The sequence below is a fragment of the Geospiza fortis genome, unplaced genomic scaffold, assembly GCF_000277835.1.
Source record: "Geospiza fortis unplaced genomic scaffold, GeoFor_1.0 scaffold138, whole genome shotgun sequence".
In the NCBI taxonomy this organism is placed as follows: Eukaryota; Metazoa; Chordata; class Aves; order Passeriformes; family Thraupidae; genus Geospiza; species Geospiza fortis.
Window position 1 is genome coordinate 11,305,843 of NW_005054307.1, and position 25,536 is coordinate 11,331,378.

General features: G+C 36.1%; 1 protein-coding gene across 1 annotated transcript in view; it reads left to right on the forward strand.

The window, feature by feature from the left end:
* Window positions 1–25,536, forward strand: part of PLXDC2 (plexin domain containing 2) — a 255,390-nt gene that overhangs the window by 200,773 nt on the left and 29,081 nt on the right. Inside the window, exons 8-11 of the mRNA XM_031066745.1 lie at window positions 606–701; window positions 1,625–1,706; window positions 21,496–21,556; window positions 24,463–24,616. Coding sequence (XP_030922605.1) covers window positions 606–701; window positions 1,625–1,706; window positions 21,496–21,556; window positions 24,463–24,616 — 393 coding nt within the window. The remainder of the gene's footprint in view (window positions 1–605; window positions 702–1,624; window positions 1,707–21,495; window positions 21,557–24,462; window positions 24,617–25,536) is intronic.

Consider the following 25,536-nt stretch of genomic DNA (forward strand, 5'->3'; position numbering starts at 1 on the left):
TTGAATTTCTGCTTTGAGAAACAGGTGCAGTCAGCCTGTGTAAAGATCATGCACAATGGCTGTTTAGGAAGATTGTCTTCTCTAATATGTTACAATATGAAAATATACTCTAGTACACTTAGATATGTGCCATCTTGTAGGTACCCAATTTGATTAAGCAATTAAATAAGTTTTGTTTGCACATTTTGGCAAGAACTGATAAAGTGATCATATAAAGTGTTTCTCTCAAATCTGTAAGCTGACAAAAATGTCTTAGGAAAGCAAGCATTTGAAATACACCCTAAAATGTCTGACAGTATAATCTCTAGAATTTCTCCCCAGATCAATGACTAAGATGCTTGAGAGCACACTCAGCATTTTCATAATTCCTTTCCAGAAGAAGTACCTTTTCTGTCAGCTCTGAGGGTTTTTCCACTGAAAAAATTCTCTATCTTTACATGTTATTTTGTGATATTCAAAGTTTAAAATATATTCTTGAGAAAAATAGTTGCCATATGTGCATCTAAGAAACAGTGTGCATTCATTACATCCACTATTTTTCACAATCTGCAAAATAGTGGATGTAAAATAAGAAAATTTGATTTATTTTTTTTCTTTCCTGTTAGATGTCCGCAGAAGAACAATTTATGAATACCACAGGGTGGAGCTACAGATGTCAAAGATTACCAATCTCTCAGCTGTTGAAATGATACCACTTCCAAGTAAGTAAAATATTACATAAGCAGGAGCCAGATCTAGAAAGCATCTATCTCCCTCTCCCTCCCAGCAACACATACGCGATTTCAAACATTTTGTTTTATCTGTGGACTTGGAATCACAAACAGATTCATTTATCCTCTCCTAGATTCCCAAATAGATGATGCATTATCCAGTCCCTTCTCATGTATCTCAAGTTAGTTTATAGGTACATAGCTCCCAGCGGGTTTTGAATGAAATTTGTGCCAAATCATTTTTTCAGAAGTATGATTATATTGCCTTTAAATACATTTCCTCAAGAGAAAAAGAAAGAACAGTTTTCATGCTTGCAATGCAAACAGGAATTCTTCTGTGTACTGTGCATCACATTGCAAAGGCATATCCCCAAACAAATGGCTCCAAGTACTTTGCAGTTCATCTGGCTCTTTTTTTCAAAGGTAAAACTACATTGTTTAGAAATTTTGGGGTTTAAAATGCCAGCTGTACTACTGTAAGAAGAGTAGAAACATCTATTTCTCCTTTTTTTTTAAATTCAGGTTTAGTTCTTGCGCATTTTTCTGTCAGTCTCATTATCTGCTTATGTCTGAATGTTTACAACACCAAAGAACAGCCAGAGAAGGAAGAGATTTAAAGAAATACTTAATATTGAGCAAAAAGATAAAAATTTAGGAACAAAGCTGAATGAACACATGGAAGTAGGAGTACATTTACAAACGGGATACAAATGGAATACCACAGATGAAATGTACTTTTGTGTATGCAATTGTGCAAAGCATTGTAACAGGCTGGGTTCAGGGTCTTATTTTAGACATGGTTGAACTTGTTGACTTCCTAAATATGTATTATCAGAAGACATATTCTTCTTCTGTGCTTTTCTGTGAAACATATATGAGACTAATTAAATAATTCATGTTTATCTACATCCCAGCTTGTCTCCAGTTTACCAGCTGTGGTCCCTGTGTCACTGCCCAGATTGGTTTCAACTGCAGCTGGTGCAGTAAACTCCAAAGGTAGAGAAAATAATTTTCTTTCTTTCTTTGTGTGTGGGTATGGAGCTGTGCTCAAAGGCTATCTAAAACCATTGCCTACAGGTTATTCAGCATTTGAAGTTGTTACATTTGGGTTTATATATATGCATTCACACGAACATAAATCTCAAGTGTGATCACTAGCAACTCATCATTGTTACATTTCACTTCAACAATTATGCAAGAATAGTCAGAACAGTTGGCTCAGGAGTTAAGCCCTTGTTCTTGTTTCTTCAGTCATACTTTAAAATCCTTTTGAAGCAGAAAAAGAAGGAGATGTCATTATGAAATCATATTTTCTCCCTACATCATTTGCTTCATCAAAAATAATTTAACCCCATGGAGATGTAAGGTGTTAATATAGCTGTAAAAACTTCCTTGTTAGCAGCAGGGAGACCAACACATCCAAACAGTCAGAGTCCTTTCCTTTTTAACCTGTTGTTACACTTGGTGGGTACGTTGGGTCTCCTCAGGCTCTCAGTGACACATGGACCAGGACAGCCAAGTCCCTGGCAGGAGTGATTTAGACTGTGGAGCAGCTGAAGCACAGCCAGCAAAATGGAAGCACTGCAACTGCAGCTTCTCAAAAAGTTTTTCACTCACTGACCTTCACTGACCATAATGATGAATTTCATGCCAGTTCTCTGAAATAAAATGCAGTATCATAATGGACATTCATTGTTGCTGTGCTCTTCAGCTCTACTGCTGGTGTTTAGAAATACTTTGGATGAAACTGATGTATACTGAAACAAGAAAAGGTAATTAACATTCTAAAATAGTGCAATATTTTGACACCATGTTGAAGAACTGGTAAATAGCTGAAGAACACAGCACAGAATTAGAAAACTGGCATCATTTTTATTACGTTTTCTTAAGCTGCAACTCCTGTAGTAAGTCACCTAAAAAGTAACTCTGTTCCCAATTTGCCTTGCAAAAACGTTTCTAGTGGAATTAGAGCTAAGACTAATCAAGTAATATAAAACATAGAAAATATATTGAAGTGTAGTACTACTTCTAGAAAATTGTTCCAAGAAAGCATGAACAGCTCTTGGTTGCTTTAACCAAATCCTTTCTTTCAGCATTGCTTCATTCTCCTTCCATCAATAGATGCTGTAGCATCCAGTTTCTGTTGGCTTTGGTTTGAGCAGGGCCTGTTGCTTTGTGGCTAGTGTTCTTATTGTTTGGATAAACTCTCTTATAAAATCCAGACCTCTTATAAAGAACAGGTGCAGAAACCTTCAGATCCTTTTTGTTTCCCTCTAGTTTCCAAACACCTGAATTTCCCGAGTTCTGACCTTGCTGAGAAATATGTTTTGCTCACTGAGGCACAAATTCACTGTGGAGAACTAAGTTTTATCCTTCTGCAGGAGCAGAACCACTCATGCAGCCACACTGTGTTTCCTTCTGCTCATTTTGGAGCATTTGTGGCTGTCCCCTCACAACTGGCAAGGTGTAATTTACTGCTGAAAAATGCACAGTCTGAACACATCTATTTCTATTCAATTAAAGTTTGAATGAAGAAAAACTTGCCTTTTTTGCATGTGGAGATCAAAGATGAGCCTGCTGTGAGGTAGTACTGCACTGTTTCCCTAAAACAGCTGTCTCCACTCTGTAGCATGGTTGTGCTTTTGAGAAGATGCAGCAGGTAAACTGAGTAGTTTTATTGCTATTAATTAGGCCATTGCTGACAGTAGTGAGACTGTCACTTCATGCAGGCTGTCTTTGGGCATTGTTTGACCACCAGCAAAAGCAGGAACTGGAGAGGATTCCTTAGAAAAAGGATGGATACTGAAAAGGAAACTAAGAATATGCTTCTACATGGGAATTTCAGTAGTATTAAAAAGTCATACCATACAATTTTTATATGTCAGAATGAGCAGTAGTCATTCAGGCTTTAGAAAATGGAGAATTGTGTATAGATTCATAAAATAGCTCAGAATGGAAATTCCAGACTAACCTCCCACTCAAAGCAGGGCCAGCTGTTAGATCAGACTGGTTTCTTCTCTGTTCATCTAGGACAACCACAGAGGCTGTAGTCCAGTCCCCAGAACACCTTATACAGGATTTTACACCTAATCTGTTCGTTTGCTCTTTCCTGTAGAAACATGGCTTTGGTGAATGTCTGCATCAGGCCTCATCTTTCTTGGCCACTCATCTCCAGTTTCTGAAATGAGCAATTTCAACTATTTAGTCTCTGTGGAGAAAGAGATCTGAAATAATAAATGGTTAAATATTCTGTGAAAAGAGGCAACTTGCTTTCCAAAATGTAAAACTGCATATTTATTTGGTTACACTGCAGGATTATTGGGATGAGGAATCATTCTGTCTCAGCTTTGAAAATTTTCTACGAATTCTGCATCCTCTCTCTGGACTTGTAGTCTATTGCCTCTCTTCCTTTACCTTGCACTTTCTCAGCATGACTAATCATTTTCAAGAGATAAAAAATTAAAAAATCTTATTCCATTCTCAAAGGCAATGTCTGGTTCAAAGAAGAGTGCTCAGAGTCATTTGCTTCAGTACCACATTGTGGGTTTTTTCCCCTCAAAAATAAATGTGCTCTGTTAAAACATTCTTTTTGCATGTGATAAAGAAGCATTTCCTCAACAGGAAAATCTAATAGCCTGGTTAAAAATCATAAAGGATGGAAAGTTGTTAATTCCTACCTCACAGTCCTTCAGCTTTTTCTATATGTCACTGCTCTTCACTCACCAGTCTTGTAAATCAATGGAGACTTTTATCTCCTGTTATGATATACATTGCTCTGCTGCAGTAGAATAAAATCAGACTGAAAAACCAAGGGCAAAGAATTCCATGAAGTATTAACTTAGACATTTCAGAAGTGCCTAAAGGACAAAGAAATTAATATTTACAGTCCACTTTCAAATGTGTGCTCATAGGGTTTTTTGAAGTAGGAGGAATGCTTAGGAGCAATGCCTGAGTAATGCTTCTCAGTTGCAAATCTGACTGGACGCACTGGTCTGTAGGCAGATCCCAGAGGGGGGAAGCCAATTAGCCTTTGTTGCAAAGGCCTGAAGAAGGCTTTGAACTGGCAGTGGTGGGTTTTCAATGTACCAATAATCTCCCGACAGACCTAGCACTCAGATTTGTGCAGGGGGAGGATGCCTGTTTGCTTCTGAGGGCACTGATAGGTAGTGAGACTCAGATATGCCTGTGAACACACAGAGATGTTTCTGTGGTGCTACAGTAGTACTGTGGTGCTCTAAAGTGAGATATTCCCAAGCAGACAGACTTCCATGTGGGTAACAAACCTACATATATCCATTGGGGAACAAAACCTTTTTTCTTAGGTACTTATTACCCCATTTAGCCAGAGAAATGTTACTACCAGGAGCACCATCTTGCATTTAATTTCTTTCCTTGCGTTAGATTTAATCCATATATTGAATCATTCACACAGCAAAGTACAGTTTTGGGGGGAAAAACCGCAACACTTTATGTAAAACCTTTTAACTACGCAAGGAAAACTGACCAGTGTGACCATTGCAGAAAAACTTTACTCCCCCATTTGGGCAATCTCTGTTGGAATGCAAATTGCTTTATTGCTTATTATTCCTACAGCAGTGGGTTGTTTCCTACCTGTATCTTCAACGCAGCTGCTGTGCAAGCTCTGCAATGGTTGGAGAGGCAGGTTCATTTTGGATGTGACTGAGGGCCAAATCCTCTATTCCTGCACTCTCTACAAGCTTAAATCACCATTAGCTCCTTCATAGGGGGTCATCAAACCATCCTGTCTGAAATCCAATATGATGTGTGTCACACAATTTTACCATGACTGAAGCAAAGGCACATCATTTTCCTTTGACTCCAGCAGATGGAGGATCCCCATAGGAGCTAATTTCTGTTGGAACAATGTATATTTCATAACTGTTTCACAAGTAAAACTCTTCAAAGGAGATTAACTATAAATATGTAAGCTAAGATGGTATTCTAACTTTCTCCAACTCAAGTATCCATGTCTATAAAATGCCTGAAACACTTTAGCGGCCGTCCCATGGAGGTCTCCAGTGGCTGAAACGTGGATCATTTGCCCTTCATTATCTCTAACTTCCTGACATGTAAAAATTGGGAGAATTCATTAATGTTAAATTTGTTTATATCATTTTCTTATGCATCTGAAAATGTTTATATACTCTAGGCACTTAGTATAGCCTGCGCATTAGAGATGTCATTTTCTAGAAAAGTTTTTGAAAGTTTTAAGACCACCTTGATGTTATTTTATAGCTTCAGTTTGTAAAACTTGCTTGCATATACTGAAATAATGAGTTCCCTTGAAAATATTTCAAGTTGATTGTCCAATAAATAAAGATTCCCTAGATATTGATGTTTTTATTTTGATTAACTTCAGGAAAGTGTCACATTTGGGCAGTGAAATGAAATTGATATTTCAGAGCACATTCTTGCAATCTGTGCATCCTGAGACTCGGGCTATCAATGTCTCATGCTTCACTTCATCAGTACAGGACAAAAGCACCTCCCAGTACCTGCAACATCAGTCAAGTTTGGTGTGGTACCATCTCCCCTACACAGAAGATAAGGGAACTGCAGGGCTGTAGTACTAAGGGCAGGGGCTGCAAACAGTTTAGATGATAGCTTTACTCTGCTCTCACTGTTGGAACATATATTCAAGTTTTTAATCCTCAAAACTGTCTGCCTCATGCCAAGGGTACCCAAAAGGCTAACAGCTGGATCCTCAAGGATGCTTTGCTGGCAGACTCACTTGGGTTTTCAAGGGAAGCTACACCGAATAGGAGAGCAGTACTAAAAGCAACTTTTTACCAAATTCTGTACTTAAGTATCTAGGACCAAAAAATTTCTAAGGCTCCAACACTTTGTATGAGAAAAAAATCTTCAGGTGAGTCTAAGCAGGGCTGAGCAGTGAAATGCCCCATAGGAGCCCCACAAAGCTTCTCTACTCAGTAAGGGTGACACTGCCTTGACAGGACAGTCTGTCAGTGATCAGAGAACCCCCACAGGTACAGGAGAGAAGTGAACACTGGTCCTCTGAAAACAAGTCACCCCTGAAGAATGGCCCATTAGTTGTGGAGGTGTGTAAGGCTGAGCACTTCCCTGCACGTCTCCAGCTCAGACCAGCTCCACTCTCCTCAGTCACTGGCTGCCTGGAGACTCAGGATTAGCTCCTGGCACTGCTCTCCAGGCAGCCCTGCTGGGGACTTCCCTTGGTCTGAAAAATCTGACATTTTGCACTCTTATCCTTAAGAGTCTCTGTTTTCCACAGTATGGTTTGAATAATGTGTTTTGAAATCATGCCAGTTTATGGTATTGACCCACAAAGTGCAAACCCCCTGTTTGAAAAGTGCCCTGTACAAATTCCAGGACTGAGTGCAGTGATGAGGCAGGGCACTCCATGGACTTTAGGGAGTCATACTGCCCTTGTGTGCATGCACAGCTCCCAAAGCTTCTTTCACTCTTAAAGCAATTCTGAGGTAAAAAATATTGAAATAATCCCACTTGTGGTGTATTTCACTTCAGTGCTGAGTCCTGTGTGCCAACAATAGCTCTAGTTGTGTAAATGAACAGGTTATAGCTGGGGTTTATAGAATGTGTTATGAGCAAAGTGAAAAATCAGAAATGTGTCTGGGAATAGTAGCAATAATTGATTTAAGGCTTGATACTTCTCATCTTTTATTATGATAATCACTATTCCCATCTAAGCAGGTAATAAAGAAACAAGTTGTTTTGCATTCCATGCTGATTAGCTGGAAAGCAGGGAAGGAAGCCTCTTTAAGCACCTGCATTTTTTAAGAAAACATGTAACAGTTGAAATATGAAGTGACAGTTTTCCATGTGCCCTTATAGTAACTGAGAAAAAAGAATTCTTTTTACTTGTGTTCTGAACTTCTGGATAAGTTTGAAATGTCTTGTTTGTTCTTCTTCCTTTAGAAGGAAATTGGAAATATGTTTAGTTAATTTTCAAATGTGAGTTCATGTCTGGAAATTTTTAGTATCAGGTAGAGGAAAAGGATAATGTTTTTTTGTTTGTTGGCCTGTATATCCCAATTGGCAAGACCTGTTCTCATTTTAAAAAGTGTTGACTCAAACATTGTAGTATTTATAAGTAACAGTTTTATGTAACCTAAAATATTTATCAGTTGAGCATAGCACCTTCCCTACAGAATTTATAAAATCATAAACATAATTACTATGCTGTCTGACTAGAGAAGCCTCTGGATTTATGAAAGCAAATAATTAAATCCAAATAAGAAACACATAGCTTATTGTTTGATATTTACATTTTCCTCAGCTTTTACACCACAACAAGGATTGTAGATTCCACTGAAGAGCAGGGAAAGGCAAATCACATCCCTCAGCTTTGTGTCACCTGCAAACCTGCTGAGGGTGCCCTTGATCCCATTGTCTGTGCCATGGATGAAGACATTAAGCAGTGCTGGTCCCAGTACAGACCCCTGAGGAATCTCTTGTCACCAATCTCTGTTGGGACATGGATCCTTTGGCCACTACTTTATAGATGCAAACATCTCACCAGTTCCTCATCCACTACACCATCCAACCACCAAATCTGTATCTCTTCAGTTTAGAGAGGGGTGTTGTGAGGAACTGTGCCAGACACCTTACAGAATTCCAGATAGGCGACGTCCACTGAGCTTCCCTTCTCCACTGACGTTAGCACTCCATCATAAAGCCTCAAGGTTGGTTCAAAATGCTCACTTTTAAATACTTCCTCATTTTAACTGCTTGAAGTTTTAAGGGTTGTGGATTTGGTTTTGGTTTTGGTTTTTTTGATTGCTTTAGGAATATTTCATAGTTCAGTTGCAAATTAAAAGATGGGAGGAAGACTGGCTGGTTTATACTCAGGCTTTTTTTATCCAAACACTATTTAATTGACACTAGTGTGCTATTATTAAACTGGTTGCAGTACCTTAGCCATTGAAATACAAACACACACACACAAAAAAAAGGCATTTCTGTGGATTAAGTAAACCACCAGAGGGAGCATATATAATCCAATCAATGTAATAGTTTCATATACAAATTACAAAGAAAATCTCATTTTAGGTGCTTTTGAAGGGCTAGAGGTTTAATACATAGTGCATTCTGTCAAATATATTTCATTCTACCAGTGTGTCTCACTTCATGAGTTTGCTGATCATACCCCTACTTCAGACAAATCAAAAGAAATGTGCCCAGATTCTGGATGTTTGTATGCCAATACAGCTGGAGGGGTTTTCTGTGAAAATATAGCTGAGTCCTAACACACAGGTCTTAACTATCAGATTGTTGAATTAGGTCACATTTACCCTAAGATAAAGGAGAAGTAATGGAAGTGATGTTTTTCTAACTTGCATACAGTTTCTTTTCCAATTAAGAAGCAACATAAAGCAGACCTGAGAATCAGAAACTATGGCCCTTTGTCAGAGTTTGCTCTAAAATGCAATATATTTTTCTTTTATTTCAAAAGCTGTATTGAGACAGCAATTGATCTTTCTAATCAAGTTCAACAAATGTATCAAGAATGAATGTGTAAATTTGTCAGCCCTAATGCATTACTGATACGAGCAATACAATAAGTAGATCTGTATTTTATTGAGCAGAAAATTGCTCCACACCCAACTTCTTCAAATATTTTCCAAGGTCCTTGCTCTTAATTTGACAAGCTAATTTGCCCTCATGCACTGCAAGAAACTGTTAGGAAATTAGCATTCAATAATTAAGAATTTTGTATGCATGGTAAGCCTGATGGGACTAAAGCAAGAAAAGACAGAGGCACAAAAGTGTTTAATGAACAAAGCATTTTCTCAAACCAGAATGAGCTCAGTGATGATATTGTTTGATGAGAAAAGTCTCACAAGATTATAGTTATATAATAGATATTCTAAGTGGGATGACAGTTCTGTTAGAAGAGAGCATTAACCTCAGTGACCCTGTAGGTACGCTTAAAAATAATGGTAAATAGTAATGGTACACTTAAAAAATTGTAATAATGGTACATATCAGTAAAATGTACATAACAGTACATTGGAAAGTACTGTTAAGGAACATAGATGATCCTGAGCTCACAAAATGTTTTTGTTGAATGTTAGCCTGCAGTCAGAGAAATTTGCAATTCACTGAGAATCTCACATGGATAAATAGCAGATTACTAGCCTTTCTACTTTTTTTGTAAATTGGTGGAATTTTGATAGTAGCTGGAGTCAGCCAAATTATTGCGGAATTTCTGTAATTCCCTCCAGCACAAATTTTCTGGAATAACTCCTATGATTAATCCTAATAAACCTAAAAAGCTCAGTCTCTGGGCAGAAACCCAGTGAACATGCACCAGCTTTCAGGGGCTTTGTACAAGTCAGTGCAAGACCAGACCATTCATTCCCCAAGCTTCTTTTCTCCCCACATTCTTTTGCGGCTACTCACTGATGTTCTCAGCAGCTCCATAACATTATCCTGATCCTAACATTAATAGATTTGATATCTAACCAAGTGAATTTGAGTTTTGCTTTCACATAGGAAACAGCCAGTCTTCTTGCAGCTGCAGCATTAGTCACACATATGCATACCTTGCTTTGTGTTCCTGAAAAACTCAGAACAGCATGAGGATAACAGTTATGCTCATAATTGATGCAGATTTTTAAGAAGTTCAAGGCTGGGTCATAGAACTTTAAATTATTTCTAGAAAAGGAGCAGAAGATTGCTACAATTCTCATTAGTGTGAAATCCTAGTATTTCTGTTAAAATATTTTCTATTAAATCCTGCACCTGAAGATGGGGAAGCATTTTGAAGATTCTTAGTCTAGATAGAAACACAGTGATCAAGTTGACACCTCACTCACACTATTAATATGCTATATATGTGTTTCTTACAATATCATTTGCTTTTCAAAATTTGAGATTGTTTTCACTAACTGGACATTCACAATAACATCCTTTGCCAGAGTTGTTGCTGTGTCTTCTGGAGTTTAGAGACTCTGTTCATTATCCACTGTGCAGGTTTCTGTGATATCCAATTTTGCAACAGAGCTTGGACAAGGCATCACAGTTAATATGGAAAGAACCACTGCCTGGACTGTTCTAAGACCTTCCCGTAAAGCCTCTCTCATGTACTGTTTATTACCAAATATATGACACTCCTAACATGGTTTTTATAAATGCAGGAAGTAGTTATCAAAGATACAGATGACAGTTAAGCACTTAAATCTCATTGAGGGGAGAAATAGAAGACATACACCTGTTATATATAGTTTAGGTAATACTTAATTTTGCTGATTAATTTGGAAAGAAGATGGCAACATCTATATTTCATTTCCATGTTTAAATTCACAGATGCACCTAAGACACCAAAATGACAAATAGGTGTAATATAATAACAAGAAAAATAGGTTGCAGTATAATTCTTTTCTTTAGAAACTTCTGTTGCAATTCTTTTAAATACTAGTAATATTTTATTCTTCATTTATTGCATTAGAACAATAAGACAAAGCCCACCTCAGTCTTTAATGAACCATTTATATCTAGAATTGCAATTTCTGTGCCAGTCATAAGTCTTTCAAATCACAAGAGAGCTTAGTACAGACTTAATTCCTCATTGTTTGTTTATCCTGAGGGTGATAGCCATTCCAGTGGGTATTGCCACACTGTATTAGAGAGGCATTTACTCTGGGATTAAACTTTGGTTTTTTTCTGACAGACCTATGCCACATTCAATCCCATTGCAGCCCAAAATTCTTTTCAGTTTGGTTTCCTTTTCATCTGTACATAGCTACGTTTGAATTCAGAAAAATTCCTATTTGATTGCAGAAAGGTGACACCCTTGAAAGCGTTCCACAGATGCTTTATGATGTTATTTATACATATACTAGACATTTTAAGAAACTTGACTCAGGCTTGTAGTCATTATTCTGTGTGTGATAGGCTGTCTCTCTCTCTTGTGGGTTCCTACACAAGACATTATAGACTTTCTGATTCCCAAATAAATGCCTCAAATGGTCATCTACCATAATTATTGAGATTTAATTATATGATACAAAGAATGCAAGGGACATTCAAATTCAAATTTCAAATAAAACAGACTTTTCTGATAACAAATTAAAATACATAGCAACACTACATTAAACAAATTGTAATGCAAAGTGGTTAGTATGATAATTTTCTTAATACATGACATGTGAAATGTGAAATACAGGTAGATTATGAATAGATGAATACAGAACACAAATGAGAAAAATTAGAAAAAAAATAGGTTTGTTACTTCGACACAAGACTGCTTAAAAATGCTGAGAGGAAGGTTACCACATAAGGCCAAAATGTACCTGCTTTGCCTGCATTCAGAGAAAGTGCTTCAAGAAGGTTTTGACATCCTCAGATAGGAACATTGCTGTATGAACCCATGTTCAAAGACAGAGGAATGCAGTCAGGGTCACAGACTTCTCATTGGTTGTCTCACTATAATGTCTTGTACCAAAAAGCAATGAGATAATTTAACATCATGTCTGCAGCATAGTTTCTACTCTGCTTAGGTTATCTTCTTGACACTCCGGCTGTTTTTTCCATTTATTTTTGTGGGTAAAGTCCCAAAATATATCTTTTTCACACCTCTAAAATTTGCTACATTTTCCTTGCCCTAACTAACATTAATTTGCAAGTGTTATCTTTATTTGCTAAACTACTGATATTTTTATCCAGTTCTCTCTCTGTTGACTATTATGTATAGTTCTTTGTACTATTTTGTGCTAACTGCTATTCCTGTGCTACTGAAAGAGTAATAAGTGAGCTGACCGTCTTCCACTAATGGAAACAGTGTATTCTAAAATAGCTCAGGGTCGCTTCTCTAACCATGTATGGCAGGATATATGTTTTGACTTTGGACATATTAGAACTTCAGAGTTCTAATATGAAAGTTAAAGGGAACAAAAACCAAACCTAATTTGGTTCTTAGTTTCTCAAGAGCTCTTAGGCCCCACAACAGCAGTTTCTGAGGCAAATATATAAGTAAGCTTCCCCTGATGAAACTAACTAGATTTTCTAGTTAGATTTCTAAATGAATTTGTAATCAAAAAAGGATAGGATAGTACTATAACAGGATAGTTCCATTATCCAGCATTGCTCATTTTGCAATGCTTTTATGCACTGCTATACATGGAACAATGCTGCTGCTATTTTGCACTGTATCTTATCTTCTCTTTCAATGGCCTGAAGTAAATCAACTGTACTGCCTACAGCAGATGAACAAATTGGACATTTTTTTCTGTTCCAAAAATGGTGTATTAGAAAATGCACAAATTTGGCCAACCCCAGTTTTATGAGTTTAGGATAATTTTTTTAATAGAAAAGATCTATGAACGAATTAGTAAAAATAATGATTGTGTAGTAAGTTCATTCTGTCTCATGGACCCTCTCAATAGAATAATTTAGTGAGGAACAAGGTACTAGATTTCTTTCCTTTCATGTCTGAGATAAACTTAATTCGTAGTTCCAAACTCCTTCCTTGATTACCAGAGAATGGTATGTTCCAAGAAATTACTTGCTGGGTAACTTTTATCAAATATTTGAATGTTCATGAGTCTATGTTTCAGAAGCCATATACCACCTACCCATTGTAGCCTAAATTGTTAGCCTAGATAAAATTTTCTCAACTTGTCTCCTTATTTCCTTATTTCAAGTATTAAAAAAAAAAAAAAAAAAAAAGTGAAACAACAGAAACAGAGACCAAAGCAAAGTGTCAAAACTCAGGACACATCTGCAGAAACAGGCAGCCCAGTTAACACACCTGACTCTAGGATTATTTTTAGGATGAATGTTAATCTCATTTTTTGGAAACATTAGATTATTTCCTTTCATATAAGCATCCAACCCATTGCATTACCATGGAGAAATCTATCTTCCAACAATTCTTTATGATCACTCCTAATTTCCTTTGTTCTTATTATAAGGGAAATAAATAAAACAAGGAATATATAAATAAAATAAGTCAAGTGGTTTTTAATGGAATCAGCCAAGATTTTTTAAAGGAAAGTTTTTTGCACTTAATCAAATTTTCTTTTTATCGTGTTTCATTGAAATGTAATGCAGAATGGTAGCCCCAGTCACTTTTACAAGCATAGTTCATCTTCTCATACGAAGTATCTTTTCACATAGTATTGCAAATTAAACACAGCCTGGGAAGCTTCCTGGGCATTGTAAAACAATTGTATGTGTCCCTAAAACAGTTGTGATGTTTCCTGGTGTGATTTCAGTCCATGCCCAGGAGCACTGTCCAGAACAGTTCCCAGGCATGGTGCAGGAATTGGACTGCTCCAAATGTTATTCCCAGCTGGCTATTTATGTGCAGCCTCCTCCTTTTCAAGGTTGAGAGAGTTTGTTCCTTCAGGCATAGGCCATTGTGTGCCAGCAGTCTTCAGTGCCAAAGAACATTTCTGGGCATGTTTATTGTACTAGTGTGGACAGAATGATCACAATTGCATTAATTGCTTTCCAGAAGTGCTAACCTCTTATGGTTGTACTCCTCAATATAAACTGAGCATCACTGAGATCATATTTGCCTCACAGCCTCCTAGATATCATTCTATAATGAAGTACCATGAATGAAAAGTCTCTTTTTTTTAGCATATTTTAAATTTTACATGTTCTAAACACGAAACACTTGTCAAAAGTTTTTATTTAAAGAAATCTGAAATTCATATGTCTCTTCATAAATTTTGGATCATGTGAGATTAGGATGACCTCAAGGAAACTGCTCCATTTCCCAACATAGTCTTCAGATTTTTTTATAGCATATATATTTCTCAATCTTTCCAGTCATGGAAACTCAGGAATTCTCTAACATGTTCTTGTAGAAGATATTCTCAGCTTAGGGAAATAAATGAAATGTTATGAATACACTTCGTTAAATGTCATTTTTAGTTCCCCCTCTATTCAGATCTATTAACTCTTCCAATATCTGCATTATCATAATGCATTAATGAAATCACTGAATATCACAACAAGTATCAATATGTACCATTAATTAAGAAACTGAGGAACTCCTGCTGTTCTGTAATTCTTTTGTAAACTCTTTTGGTGACTGGTCCTGCTCAATGTTGACTTCAGAACTGGACTCACTTTTAGAATAAAAAATGAGACACAATTAAGATACTATTTTGGGAAACAAATAGCTTTCTGAATTTTAAGTTGCTTTGAACATAACCAGTTATAGGATGATTCATGTCCTTCCTTGTTTTGCCCTCTCTCTGAAGAGTTCACTGAGTTTTAACAGAGGGTGTTTTTCTTAGCCCTAATTGACACACTTTTATTAGCATATAAGCATTGGATTATTCAGAGTGAGTTTAGCACTCTGTGCCTCCTTTGCCTGTCATAGCTCCTGCTTCCTTTCAGTTCTTACTCTTTTTAGAGCTGTGAATGAGACTCAGCAGGGACAGTAACCCAGCACTAACCAAACTATTGCTGCAATTCTTCTTCTAGCAGCTCAGATGCTGCTGCCCACTAGTACTGAACCAGCCATGGTGCACACTGTATGATTACTGAGGTTCATGTGTGATAACAGACATGTGAACAGCCCTTTTTCTTACAGTCTCCAGGCACCAGGTCATTTTTATCCTGTCACAAGGACTCTACTAGTTGTTAATGTTTCAGTGTGAGCTTTTTAAAAGGAAGAACATCCCAGTAAAGTACCTGAATAAAAAAGAGCATGGGCAATGTGTGAATGAGATCTGTGCCTTGATACACATCACCTGAGACTTGATGTTTTTCAATTTAATTCCCAGTTCTACTATTCATATGTCTGTGAGTACTATGGGAAACACAGAAGCTGTGAAATAGTGCATGCTCATCTGGTTTTCAGAAAATCTGGGCTTAATTCTAGGTTCTGTTACAAATTATGTGTTATCGCAGCTGATCATTCCATGTCTCCTATGTTCTGTTTCCTTATCTCTAAAGTGGAAAAAAGAAACATTTTCTCCAAAGACAACTTTCATATTTTTATTTTTAAAATGAGACTAAATCAATGGATATGCAAAAATATCCATTAATATTATATAACTGTAAATATATAATATTTATATATTTATATATAAATAAACTGTAATTTTAACTGTAATAATAACTGTAATTCTGAGATAGTGTCAGCTGCATATGCAAAGATAGAAAAAAGTTCAGACAGTCATGTTAGAAAGAAGAGCTAAATTGTGTTTTTTAGGATCACTAAACAGAATGTAAAGTACATCCAGTAGTACTTCAGAGCTGTTTGCATTAAACCCTGAGAAATTACTTGTGTGCCAAACATGCAGCAATGCCAACGGATCAGAATTCTCTGCTAACTTCTGTTGCTATTAGCTCTTTCTTCATACCCACTTTGTGCAGGTACAAATGCACAAAGTCAAAGCCGTGCAACTGTAATCTAGTATGAGGGACTAATCTCAGTGTGGCTCCTTCCCAGAGAACACATTTGATGTAAATTTCTGCTGATTCTGTTGCAAATGCCAGTACCATAATCTCATAAATTTGACTCTAGGGTCCTCCTCTTACACTATCTTTTTCCTTCTAACTGTTCAAAGCAGAGCCTTTAGCAGAAGCATAATTTTTATTCTTTATCTGCTTTTCAGCATGTTTCCTTTATTGTTGTAACTGACATTAATTTTATAGAAAATATCCTCCTATTCTTCTTTAATCAGAACTCTGCCAAGTCTCACTTTAACCACAATTTGATCTTTTTCTTTCTAGTGCAATTGAAAATAAAACTTACTTCTTTTATCCTACTTTCATTCTTAGCCTCTTTCAGCAGAAAGAATTCCCTGTGGGAGTCTTTATTTTCTGCTGCCTATTCAAATGTTGTGTCAGAGTTACAAAAATTGAGGCTTATGCATGTTCAGTCATTTTCTGTAGAATAACAGCTTGGATTTTTACATCTTTTCCTTCTATGTTTATTTGATATTTCAGGAGTATTTTACACAACAGGTAGCTATATTTTTCCTAGCTTTCCATCCCATAAAGTTGTGGAATCATTGTCAGGCTGAAGATTGACTGCTGAACTTTGTTCCACTCTGATCATCTTTATCATTGCCTGAATGTTTTAAATTTTGAGCAGAGAACAATATTTAAACAGTGGTGGAATTCAGTGTTACATCAACTATTAATTATGCCTTTGTAACATTCAAATTTTTCATAAACTTTAGAATAGTACAGGCTGATTTTAGTTTGAAATCCTTGTATTCAGCTAGTCAGATATTCTTATTCTACAAGAGCAAGATGGGAGCAAACCCTCTTCCAACTAATCAAATTGTCCTCCTACTCTGAAGTGCAGTTTAATTAAGCAATATTTAAGTAAAATATAAGTACAGAGAACATATTTATGCTAGAATTCAGATATATGATTAGGAGTACTGAGCTAAGTGATAAGCACCAATGCTACTCAAATTCCTTAAAAATGCATACCATAGTCACTCACAGTCACACTTCACATAAGCATTTTGAGCTGTGATTAAGTTCTGCATTTGAAAGTGGAAAATAACAAAGGAAGAAAAATTCAGTTTTTCCCCAGACAGCACAGTGAGGCAAGAAAGTAATATTTGAAAGGTGAAGGAACCAAATTGGAGCCTGCTCTGTGGTAAAGGGAGGCAAAACCAGACCAAGCACAAAGATAAACATTTTTTCCTCCAAAAATCACTCTATGATTAGAGTTATTTTTCAGTTGAACAGACACAAAGTTCCAGTATTTTTTTAATATTATATTTATATTTATTTTTTACTTTCTATCTCACCTTGGAAGGAAATTCCTCTTTAAAATGTTCTAATTCTTCTTTTAGTAATTCAAACATCCTAGCAACTGTCTTAATCCTTTCATAATATGATGGTCCTTCCTTAATGGTTGAATTCAGAAGAGTTCTGCCTCTTCAATTTTCTATTTAATTTTCCAGATTAACCTTTTATTTAGCTGAGTTAATAAACCTTTTAAATGCACTAAATCATTATATGGTATTTACAAAATAATTTCAGATTTCTGGAATGCCTTTCATTTCCAAAAATCTGCTCTTTACATGCTCTTACAGAGCCAAAAATACTAGGAAATTATTGGTTTAAATTATATGAGCTGTGCTTTTCATTGCTTTTGATTGTCATACTCCAGCTCAACCTAATGAAAAGGTTTTTCCATCCAGACTTTGCCCCCTTTTCTTCCTAATAATTTTCCATTATGTTTCTAGATTTTACACGTTAAACCTTGATGAATTTTCTGTATTCAGGTTATCTCATTTATTATTATTGTTATCATCATCATCATCATCATCATCATCATCATCACCATCATCTTCATTAATCCTCATTGAACTCTCTTTAAGAAAAGGAGCAAAGCATTTCATGTCCTGCACTGAGTGGACACTTCTTGTCATTCAAGTATTCTCTGCCAAATAAAGGTAAAGGGCATTTGGTAAATAGGATGGCATCTTCAGCTCCTTTCTGGCTACATACAGTTCTCTGGATGGATTCTGACAGCTTTCTTCTTACTCAGACTGAGCTGCATTAGTTGTGCCATTGGTTGAGCTGCATTAGTAGCTATATGTGTAGAGACATTAATTTTCCATTTCCTGCATGAACCAGTACTCCAGAGTTCCACACAAATCCTGAAATTCCTTGCATTTCATAAATGTCCCTATTTTCATTTCCTAGAACATCTTTATTATTGCTTTCCTAGGAGCTGAATTTGGGCATCACTTGAAAATGAAGTTGTTATGAAATTGCGTGTTGACAGATGGCATAAACAGCGCAGCAAATCAAATCTGCTCCAATGTTTTAATGGCAACAGGGAATTATCACCATGCCACTAAATTAAGGTCTTAAAAATGCAGTCAGTAAAGCGGGTGCTGCACTGAAATGACAGTTTCCAGAACTCTAACTCAACGAGGCAGCAACAATAGTAGCTTCTACTGCTGACATGCAGTGATATATGCCTCAAAGGAAGTTCACAAACACGTTTGCCAGGAAGCTATCTCATTCCTGATAAAGCTGCTTTCTGATAATATTGTTTGGACTCACTATGCATCAGTGGAAAACGTTAAATAAGCAGTGCCCAGGGTTTAATGTATTTTTTTAAGGCAGAGTCTTCTCAAGACTGCCTCACATGTTTGAAAGAGCCATTCCAAATCCTTGAGTGTTACATGCAATTTTTGTTGGTTGGTTAATTCCTGGTGAAAAAAAATTAACCCCAAAAATGTTGCTGACCCCTGTAATTCATTAGTTTGTAAGAAAAGACTTAAGAACTGTAAGTGAGTGCACCTGGGATACATTTTTATTCATTTAATCTTTGGAGCCTTAAATTTGACACCATTTTGATATAAAATAAAATCTAGGTTTGTTTAATCCCTACTAGCTCTAAGTACACTGGGTTGAACTAGCATAGATATGCAACAGCAGTAACTGGCTCAAGCGGAGGAATTGATGGAGTGGCTTGATTTCATGTCTAAATATTTGGTTTGGTTTTCTCATGTACTGAATATCCTCAAAACCATTTGAGCCAAAGCAGTATGAATAAAATGTGATGGATTTATGAGTTTTCAGCACATCTGAAAAATCAGTCTAGTCCTGCTTAGAGATGGGCACAGAAGTTGCTAATGGAGATCTTCAGATTTTAAAGAAATATAGGGGAGACTGAAAAAAAAATTATATTCATACCTGGAATACCATGTTATCATTTCTTTCTGCTTAGTAAAGTTCTTCTGGTTCTTTCAAACATTTTCCGAGACAGAACACCACAGAGATGGAGAAGCAGCACTGAGCTCCCAACATAGCACTGATTCACTCACAGTTCAGCAAGAAAACACTTTTCAAGTGGTCTTTATTCATAGAATGATTTGGGTTGGAAGGGATCTTTAAAGATTACTCTGAGCAGCCCCACTGACATGGGCAGGAACATTTTGCAGTAGATGCAAGGATGCACAAAGCCCCATCCAACCAGACCTTGAACACTTCCAACGATGGGACATTCACAATTTCTCTTGACAGTCTATTCTAGTGACTCACCAGCATCACTGTGAAAATCTTCTTCCTTATATCCAGTATTAGTCTATTCTCCTTCATTTAAAACCATTACTCATATTCCATCACTACTTTGATAAAAGGTCTCTCTCCATCTTTCTTATAAGCTCCCTTTAAGTGTGGACAGCCTGTAGAGGGTTTTCCTGGAGCCTTCTCTTCTCCAGGCTGAACAGCCCCAATTCTCTCAGCCTGTCTTCATCAGAGAGGTGCTCTGGCCCTGTGATCAACTTTGTGGCTCTCTGGGCTGCTCCAGCACGTCAATGTCCTTCCTATGTTAGAGTCGTCATGCACTGGGAAGGAGATATAATAAAGGAATTTCTCTGAAATACATTTCTGGTTTGAACATTTCTCTCTAAATGGCAGTGGGTTTTTGGAGAACCCAGTTGCTATAGTGTGTGAAAATTGGCACCAGTTAGTGTTGGGGTATTTCTTTTAGTAATATTGCAAATTATGGAATGTGGTATAACAAGAGAATGCGCATTTTTCTCAAAATCTTTTCTGAAAGACATTGTAGATTCTGCTCAGAATAATTATATGGAGATTTTTCTTACCCCAAGTGTGTTGTTGACATTGTTTACATCTTCTTGTAACATCCTCTCCTTCTGTAAAAATAATTATGGTGTTCCATTTTTCCAAATGAACTGCTCCCTTGCTTGAAGTAGTAGTACTTGACATGTCTTGTTATCTTTCAATTCTTTGTAAACAAAAAAAAAGGACCCTGAAATACAGGTAACCATAACAGTGACCTTATTTGCTTGCCTGGTCTTATTAAAAGACAGCAAAAACTTGGTTTTTTATATATTTAGGTAAGTTATGACCATGGCTGCCAAATGACATCACCCTGTCTCATAACAAAATATTGCAGGAAATGAAGGCAGAAACCAAAAACAAACCCTCCAAAATAAAAAACATCCTGGCAAGAATCTCCTTCAAAGCTGAACACGGTGTTTTAGTTATTTGCTTGCCATTTTAAAAATGCTTTCTGTTTGCGATGCTACCTGTTGTCTAGGAAACACACACTTGCTCTACAGTCACTTATAATACTCTTGAGAAATGAGCATTTTCAGGGGAATCATTACATTAAAGTGTTTCAAGTTTCTTAAAAATTTATTTGTTACATACAACAAAAGACAAGAGATATTGCAAACAGGTTATTAAACTCACCTAATTTGATAAGAAATATGCATGCAATTTCAGTTTTCTGCATCTAGAGAGGAGGGAGAAGCAGCTGTACAATGTTCTCTATTTGTCACAGAGAGTGTTCAGAGAAGCTGTGAACATTGATCAAATGGTTCTATGTGCATCTTGATGTCTGTGGGCATTTTGCCTGATAAACCCAGTGACTGGTTCACTCATCCTTTGTGGGATTAAATTTTCCTGGATAAGTCTGGACAATAATAATTAAACTAAGTTACATTGATATAGCTGACATCAAACTTAAAAATGCTATAGGTCAGTGACACCTTAAGAATAGTTATGCAGTGGAAGGTAGATATTCCTATCTAAAAATGATAAATAAATTTTAAAAACTAAATAAAATCTCATTCATTGAAACACCTTTCACTAAAGTGGATTAAAGTTTCTCATATTGTAAACAAAAGTGTCTTGAATAAAAATGATACCATATAAAACATATGGATTTTAAATCACATAATTTACTTATTCTTTCTGTCACTCTCTTCTGTTCCTCTCCCTTCCTTTCTTCTTTTTTTCCTCTTATTTCCACCTGGACAACTTCTATCTATTTCATCATTTAAAGATGCTCCAGTGGATTTGATCGTCACCGGCAAGATTGGGTAGACAGTGGCTGCCCTGAAGAGGTATGTGAGTAGTTTACATCCTCAGCCCATCAGAGACAATTTATGTAGTTGTGGTGTTTTTGTTTAAATTATTCAGATCATAAAGCATGTTTCAAGGCCAAAGAAATACTATATTTATCTTTCAGGGGAAATCCCATAAGGCATAACAAAGAAGAACAATCTGAGCAGTTTCACTCCCCATTTGAGGGAATAAAATGGACAAAAATTAAAATTTTATCTTTGGGAAAATAATTAAACAAAACCCAGAAAAAAAACAGAAAGCCTTCTCCAAAACAGTGTCCCTGTGCCAATTTTCTTTTAGACCTCTGACTTTTGCCAGAAAAGGGGAAGAAACTGATTTTCCGTATTTCAGAAAACTCTTTGCAAGAGTAGCCTCAAGTGAAAAATAGACATTTCATTTTGGTTTTGAAATCTGGACAAATCATTTAGTAAAGAAGAAATTACATCGATGAATTCAAAGATATAAAATAAAAATAGTAATTGCAATAAAAATTTAAAAGTCCTCACACAACCATCCTATATGGCATTTTGATTTCTTCTCATGGAGATGCAGTGAGAGGATGAAAAAGATATCTGACAGTGGTGGGCTGTCAAACAGGGACCATAACCCTCTCTGAAAGTTATCTGTAGTACTCCTAGACCACAGAAGTTCATTTTCAATAAACATTTATAAATATGATAATGATGATTATTGATGATGATGGTGAGGATTATTGATGATGATAATGATGATGATGACTTTCCAGTTTAAAAGCCCCTTTGCAAATGTTTTTTGTTTGAGGTTTTGGGGCTTTTTTTCATTTTCCTTTTTTATTTTTTTTCCATGTTGGGATTGTGGTAATAGGAACAAATTAATTTATGGCACTTTTAATCTTCATAAAAAAAGAAGCTTGCCATTAAAAAAGTTATTTTTCCTCTTTTGCTGAGCAGGCTAAATATCCTCGTGAGTTTCAGCAGCATAGACCTTCTGAAATATCAGGTGAAGCCCAGGGCAAAACATAGCCCCAGGTGTCTAGTGAGAAAAGCACATTCTGTTTTATTTTCAGTAGAAGCAAAGAGAAGTAATGCTATAGGTCTGTATTAATGGAAGAAATTTTTTTTGTAACTGTAATTGCAAAATAAGTGCAACCTACAAACTGCCTTATTACATGGCCTTGAAGCTTCAGCTTTGCAGTTTTTCACCAGCTGATTTGAAAGCAACATTTTTGAGATGTTTATTGTCTATGGAGGGCAGCCTTTTCAAGAACATAGGATAAAAGTTACTAGGAGCATGTGTTATTATAGAACACAACCCTTGTATTGCTTTAATCCTGATTATAATTAGCTAGGATTCAATTGTGCTTGCAAATTAAGATATAAGAAACTTCTCTCTGCAGGACATTAACATTCCCTTCTGCTTCTCCTTTATTGTTCCAGTCCAGCATGTGCTCTAAGGTTTAGTACATGATCTGAGAGGAAATTATCAATATACTAAGTGTATCTGAGAAATTAATAGTTTAATTTGCACAGTTTCGGGCTACTTGGTTGCGGTTGACTGTCCAGCTTTTAGGCTCTCTGGAGCAGAAGCAACAGCTTACTTGGCATCCTCCAGAATTATGCTTGAGCTGACTGCTGGAGCTCCAGGAAGGATCAAAATTTAGCACACAATAGTTAGTTTTAGATGCTTCACTCAAAAGAATAAATAATGAGGATTATCATAGTAAGGTTTCTTTATTTTTAATATAGATTTTGAGCTAAATTTTGACTAAATTGCATCAGTGAAATTAACAGTATTTTTAAAGAAAAATACGAAAAAAATGTAAGGAATAACTATCCTGCAGGTACTGATACAATTCTGTAATATAATAAATAGTTTAAAGTAAAAAAGAGAATTATAAGATATCTGTGAATATTAAAAGAAAGACAATGCCCACTGGGTTTTGACAGCCAGATCTCAATAAAATGAAATAAAAGTTTGCATGGCTCCACTTCTCATTAAAATGAATGGGGACAGCAGGAGTAAAATGCAATTCCCATATTTGCTGAAAGGTAATTGGATGTATTTTCCTGTAAAACTGTGTGAACCATAAAAGAAATTATTCATTGCATCTTCAGACTTTTAAAAATGTCCAGAACTTGGGAGAAAAAAAAAAAGAGCAAACAGACTCTACATTTGTATCAAAATATTTGCCCATGCAAATAAATATGTATTATTTGATAGTGAATTTTATTTATAGTTTCCTAATATATTATAATAATTTTGTTATTTTTATGTTTATATTTTATAATAATTGTTTTTATATTTATATATTTATGGTTTTATTTACCCAAATAATACATTACACTTTAATATTATTTGAATGAATAGGCATATAGTGAATGGATTGATTTATTGTAGTGAATAAATATTCTATAGGCTGAATACATGTACACATTTTATGCATCTATGTGTGTTTTCTTGTGATAATTCCATGTAAAGCCTAATTAATTGCTCCAGTTAACTACACATTGTTCACTACGAAGAGCTACTATTTAATTCCCACATATCTTTTTTAACAAGTTTTATGTCACCTGGATTGATGGCAGTGAGCTTTCATAACATAAAAGTCTGAATTTAAACTTAAATGTTAAACCTTGATTGAAGGAAATAAGTTTGACAACCTGTGGTGACTTTGTAATTAACAATTAAGAGCTGTAAATTTTGCAGATAAATGAAAAGATATATGTTGCTGAATGCTGCATAGATACTTGGAAGTGGAAAAGGAAAAAAAATTTAAATTTAAAGAGAATGCTCTTGAAATTTCTTTATCTAACATCTATTTTCACTCTTTTTATCACAGCAACTTGTCCATGATTAAATTCTTCATTCTTGACGGTTTCTACTGAGAATTAATTTGCTCTTCCTTGTTTCTGTTGTTTCCCAACAGTCAAAGGATAAGATTTGTGAGAGGAATATAGACACAACTGAAACACCTCTGTACTCCACCACCACCCTTCTGCCAACCACCACAAGGTTCAGAGTTTTAACAACCACCAGAGGATCCACCACTTCCCACCTTCCAACCAGCCTGCCCACAGAAGGTGATATGTATACACTGCATTTTTACACTTGAAAAAAAGCAATTTACAACTCAGAAAGAAATTTATTTCCTTTAAGTATGTGTTGATGACAGCCTTTTCCCTCTGGGGCAGCAGAAGGAGTTGGGAATTGCCTTCAAGGCTCTTGCTTTTAAATTGCTCGCTCTTGCACCAGAAAGGTGAAAAGGGAATGAAGGCTCGAGGAGAGGATGCTGATGGAGAAGTAAGGACAAGTTAGGAAGACTTCAGGTTACAATGAAAATTTTAGGTTGCAATGACATTTTCCTGTTCCTTTACATTCAGGCAGTAGTCCAAAACCTGCTGAAATAGTAGTAGTAAAGGTCCCTGCTAAATCTAGAAGAAATTCCCATCACAGACTTAATGAATTTGTAATTATTTTATGGATTCTATTTAGCCAGGTGAAAATTATAGATAATTCAAAATAAAAACCTCTTTGAAATATGCCTGTGTACCTTTTTTCAGTCAGTTGACATTGTTCTTTTCATGTAGTGCTCACATTTGTGAAGTAGTTTCTCTAGGCTTCTGAATTGAATTAGCTGGGTAAGCAATGGTGGGTCAGGTCTCATCCTCGTCCCAATGGCTGCTTAAATCTTACCTCATCTATAAAATGTGTGTGTGTGTGTGCGCGTGTGTGTGCGCGCGCGTGTGTGTGTTTGTTGAAATTGTATGTTAACACAAGAAAAAGAACTAGGTAGAGATTTTCCAAGTAGCCTGTGAGAGGAAAATCTGAGATGAAGACATTTCAAGGTGGGAATCTACTGATAAGAAAGACTGGTTAGTTTAACACAAGTTTAGAAACTGTCAGTGCAGCATTTGGACTGCATTAAAAGGAATATTTTCTGGCATTCTGTTCATTAAAATTGACAAGAAAAAGAGGAATAAGTAAATAGGGTTTAGTAAAA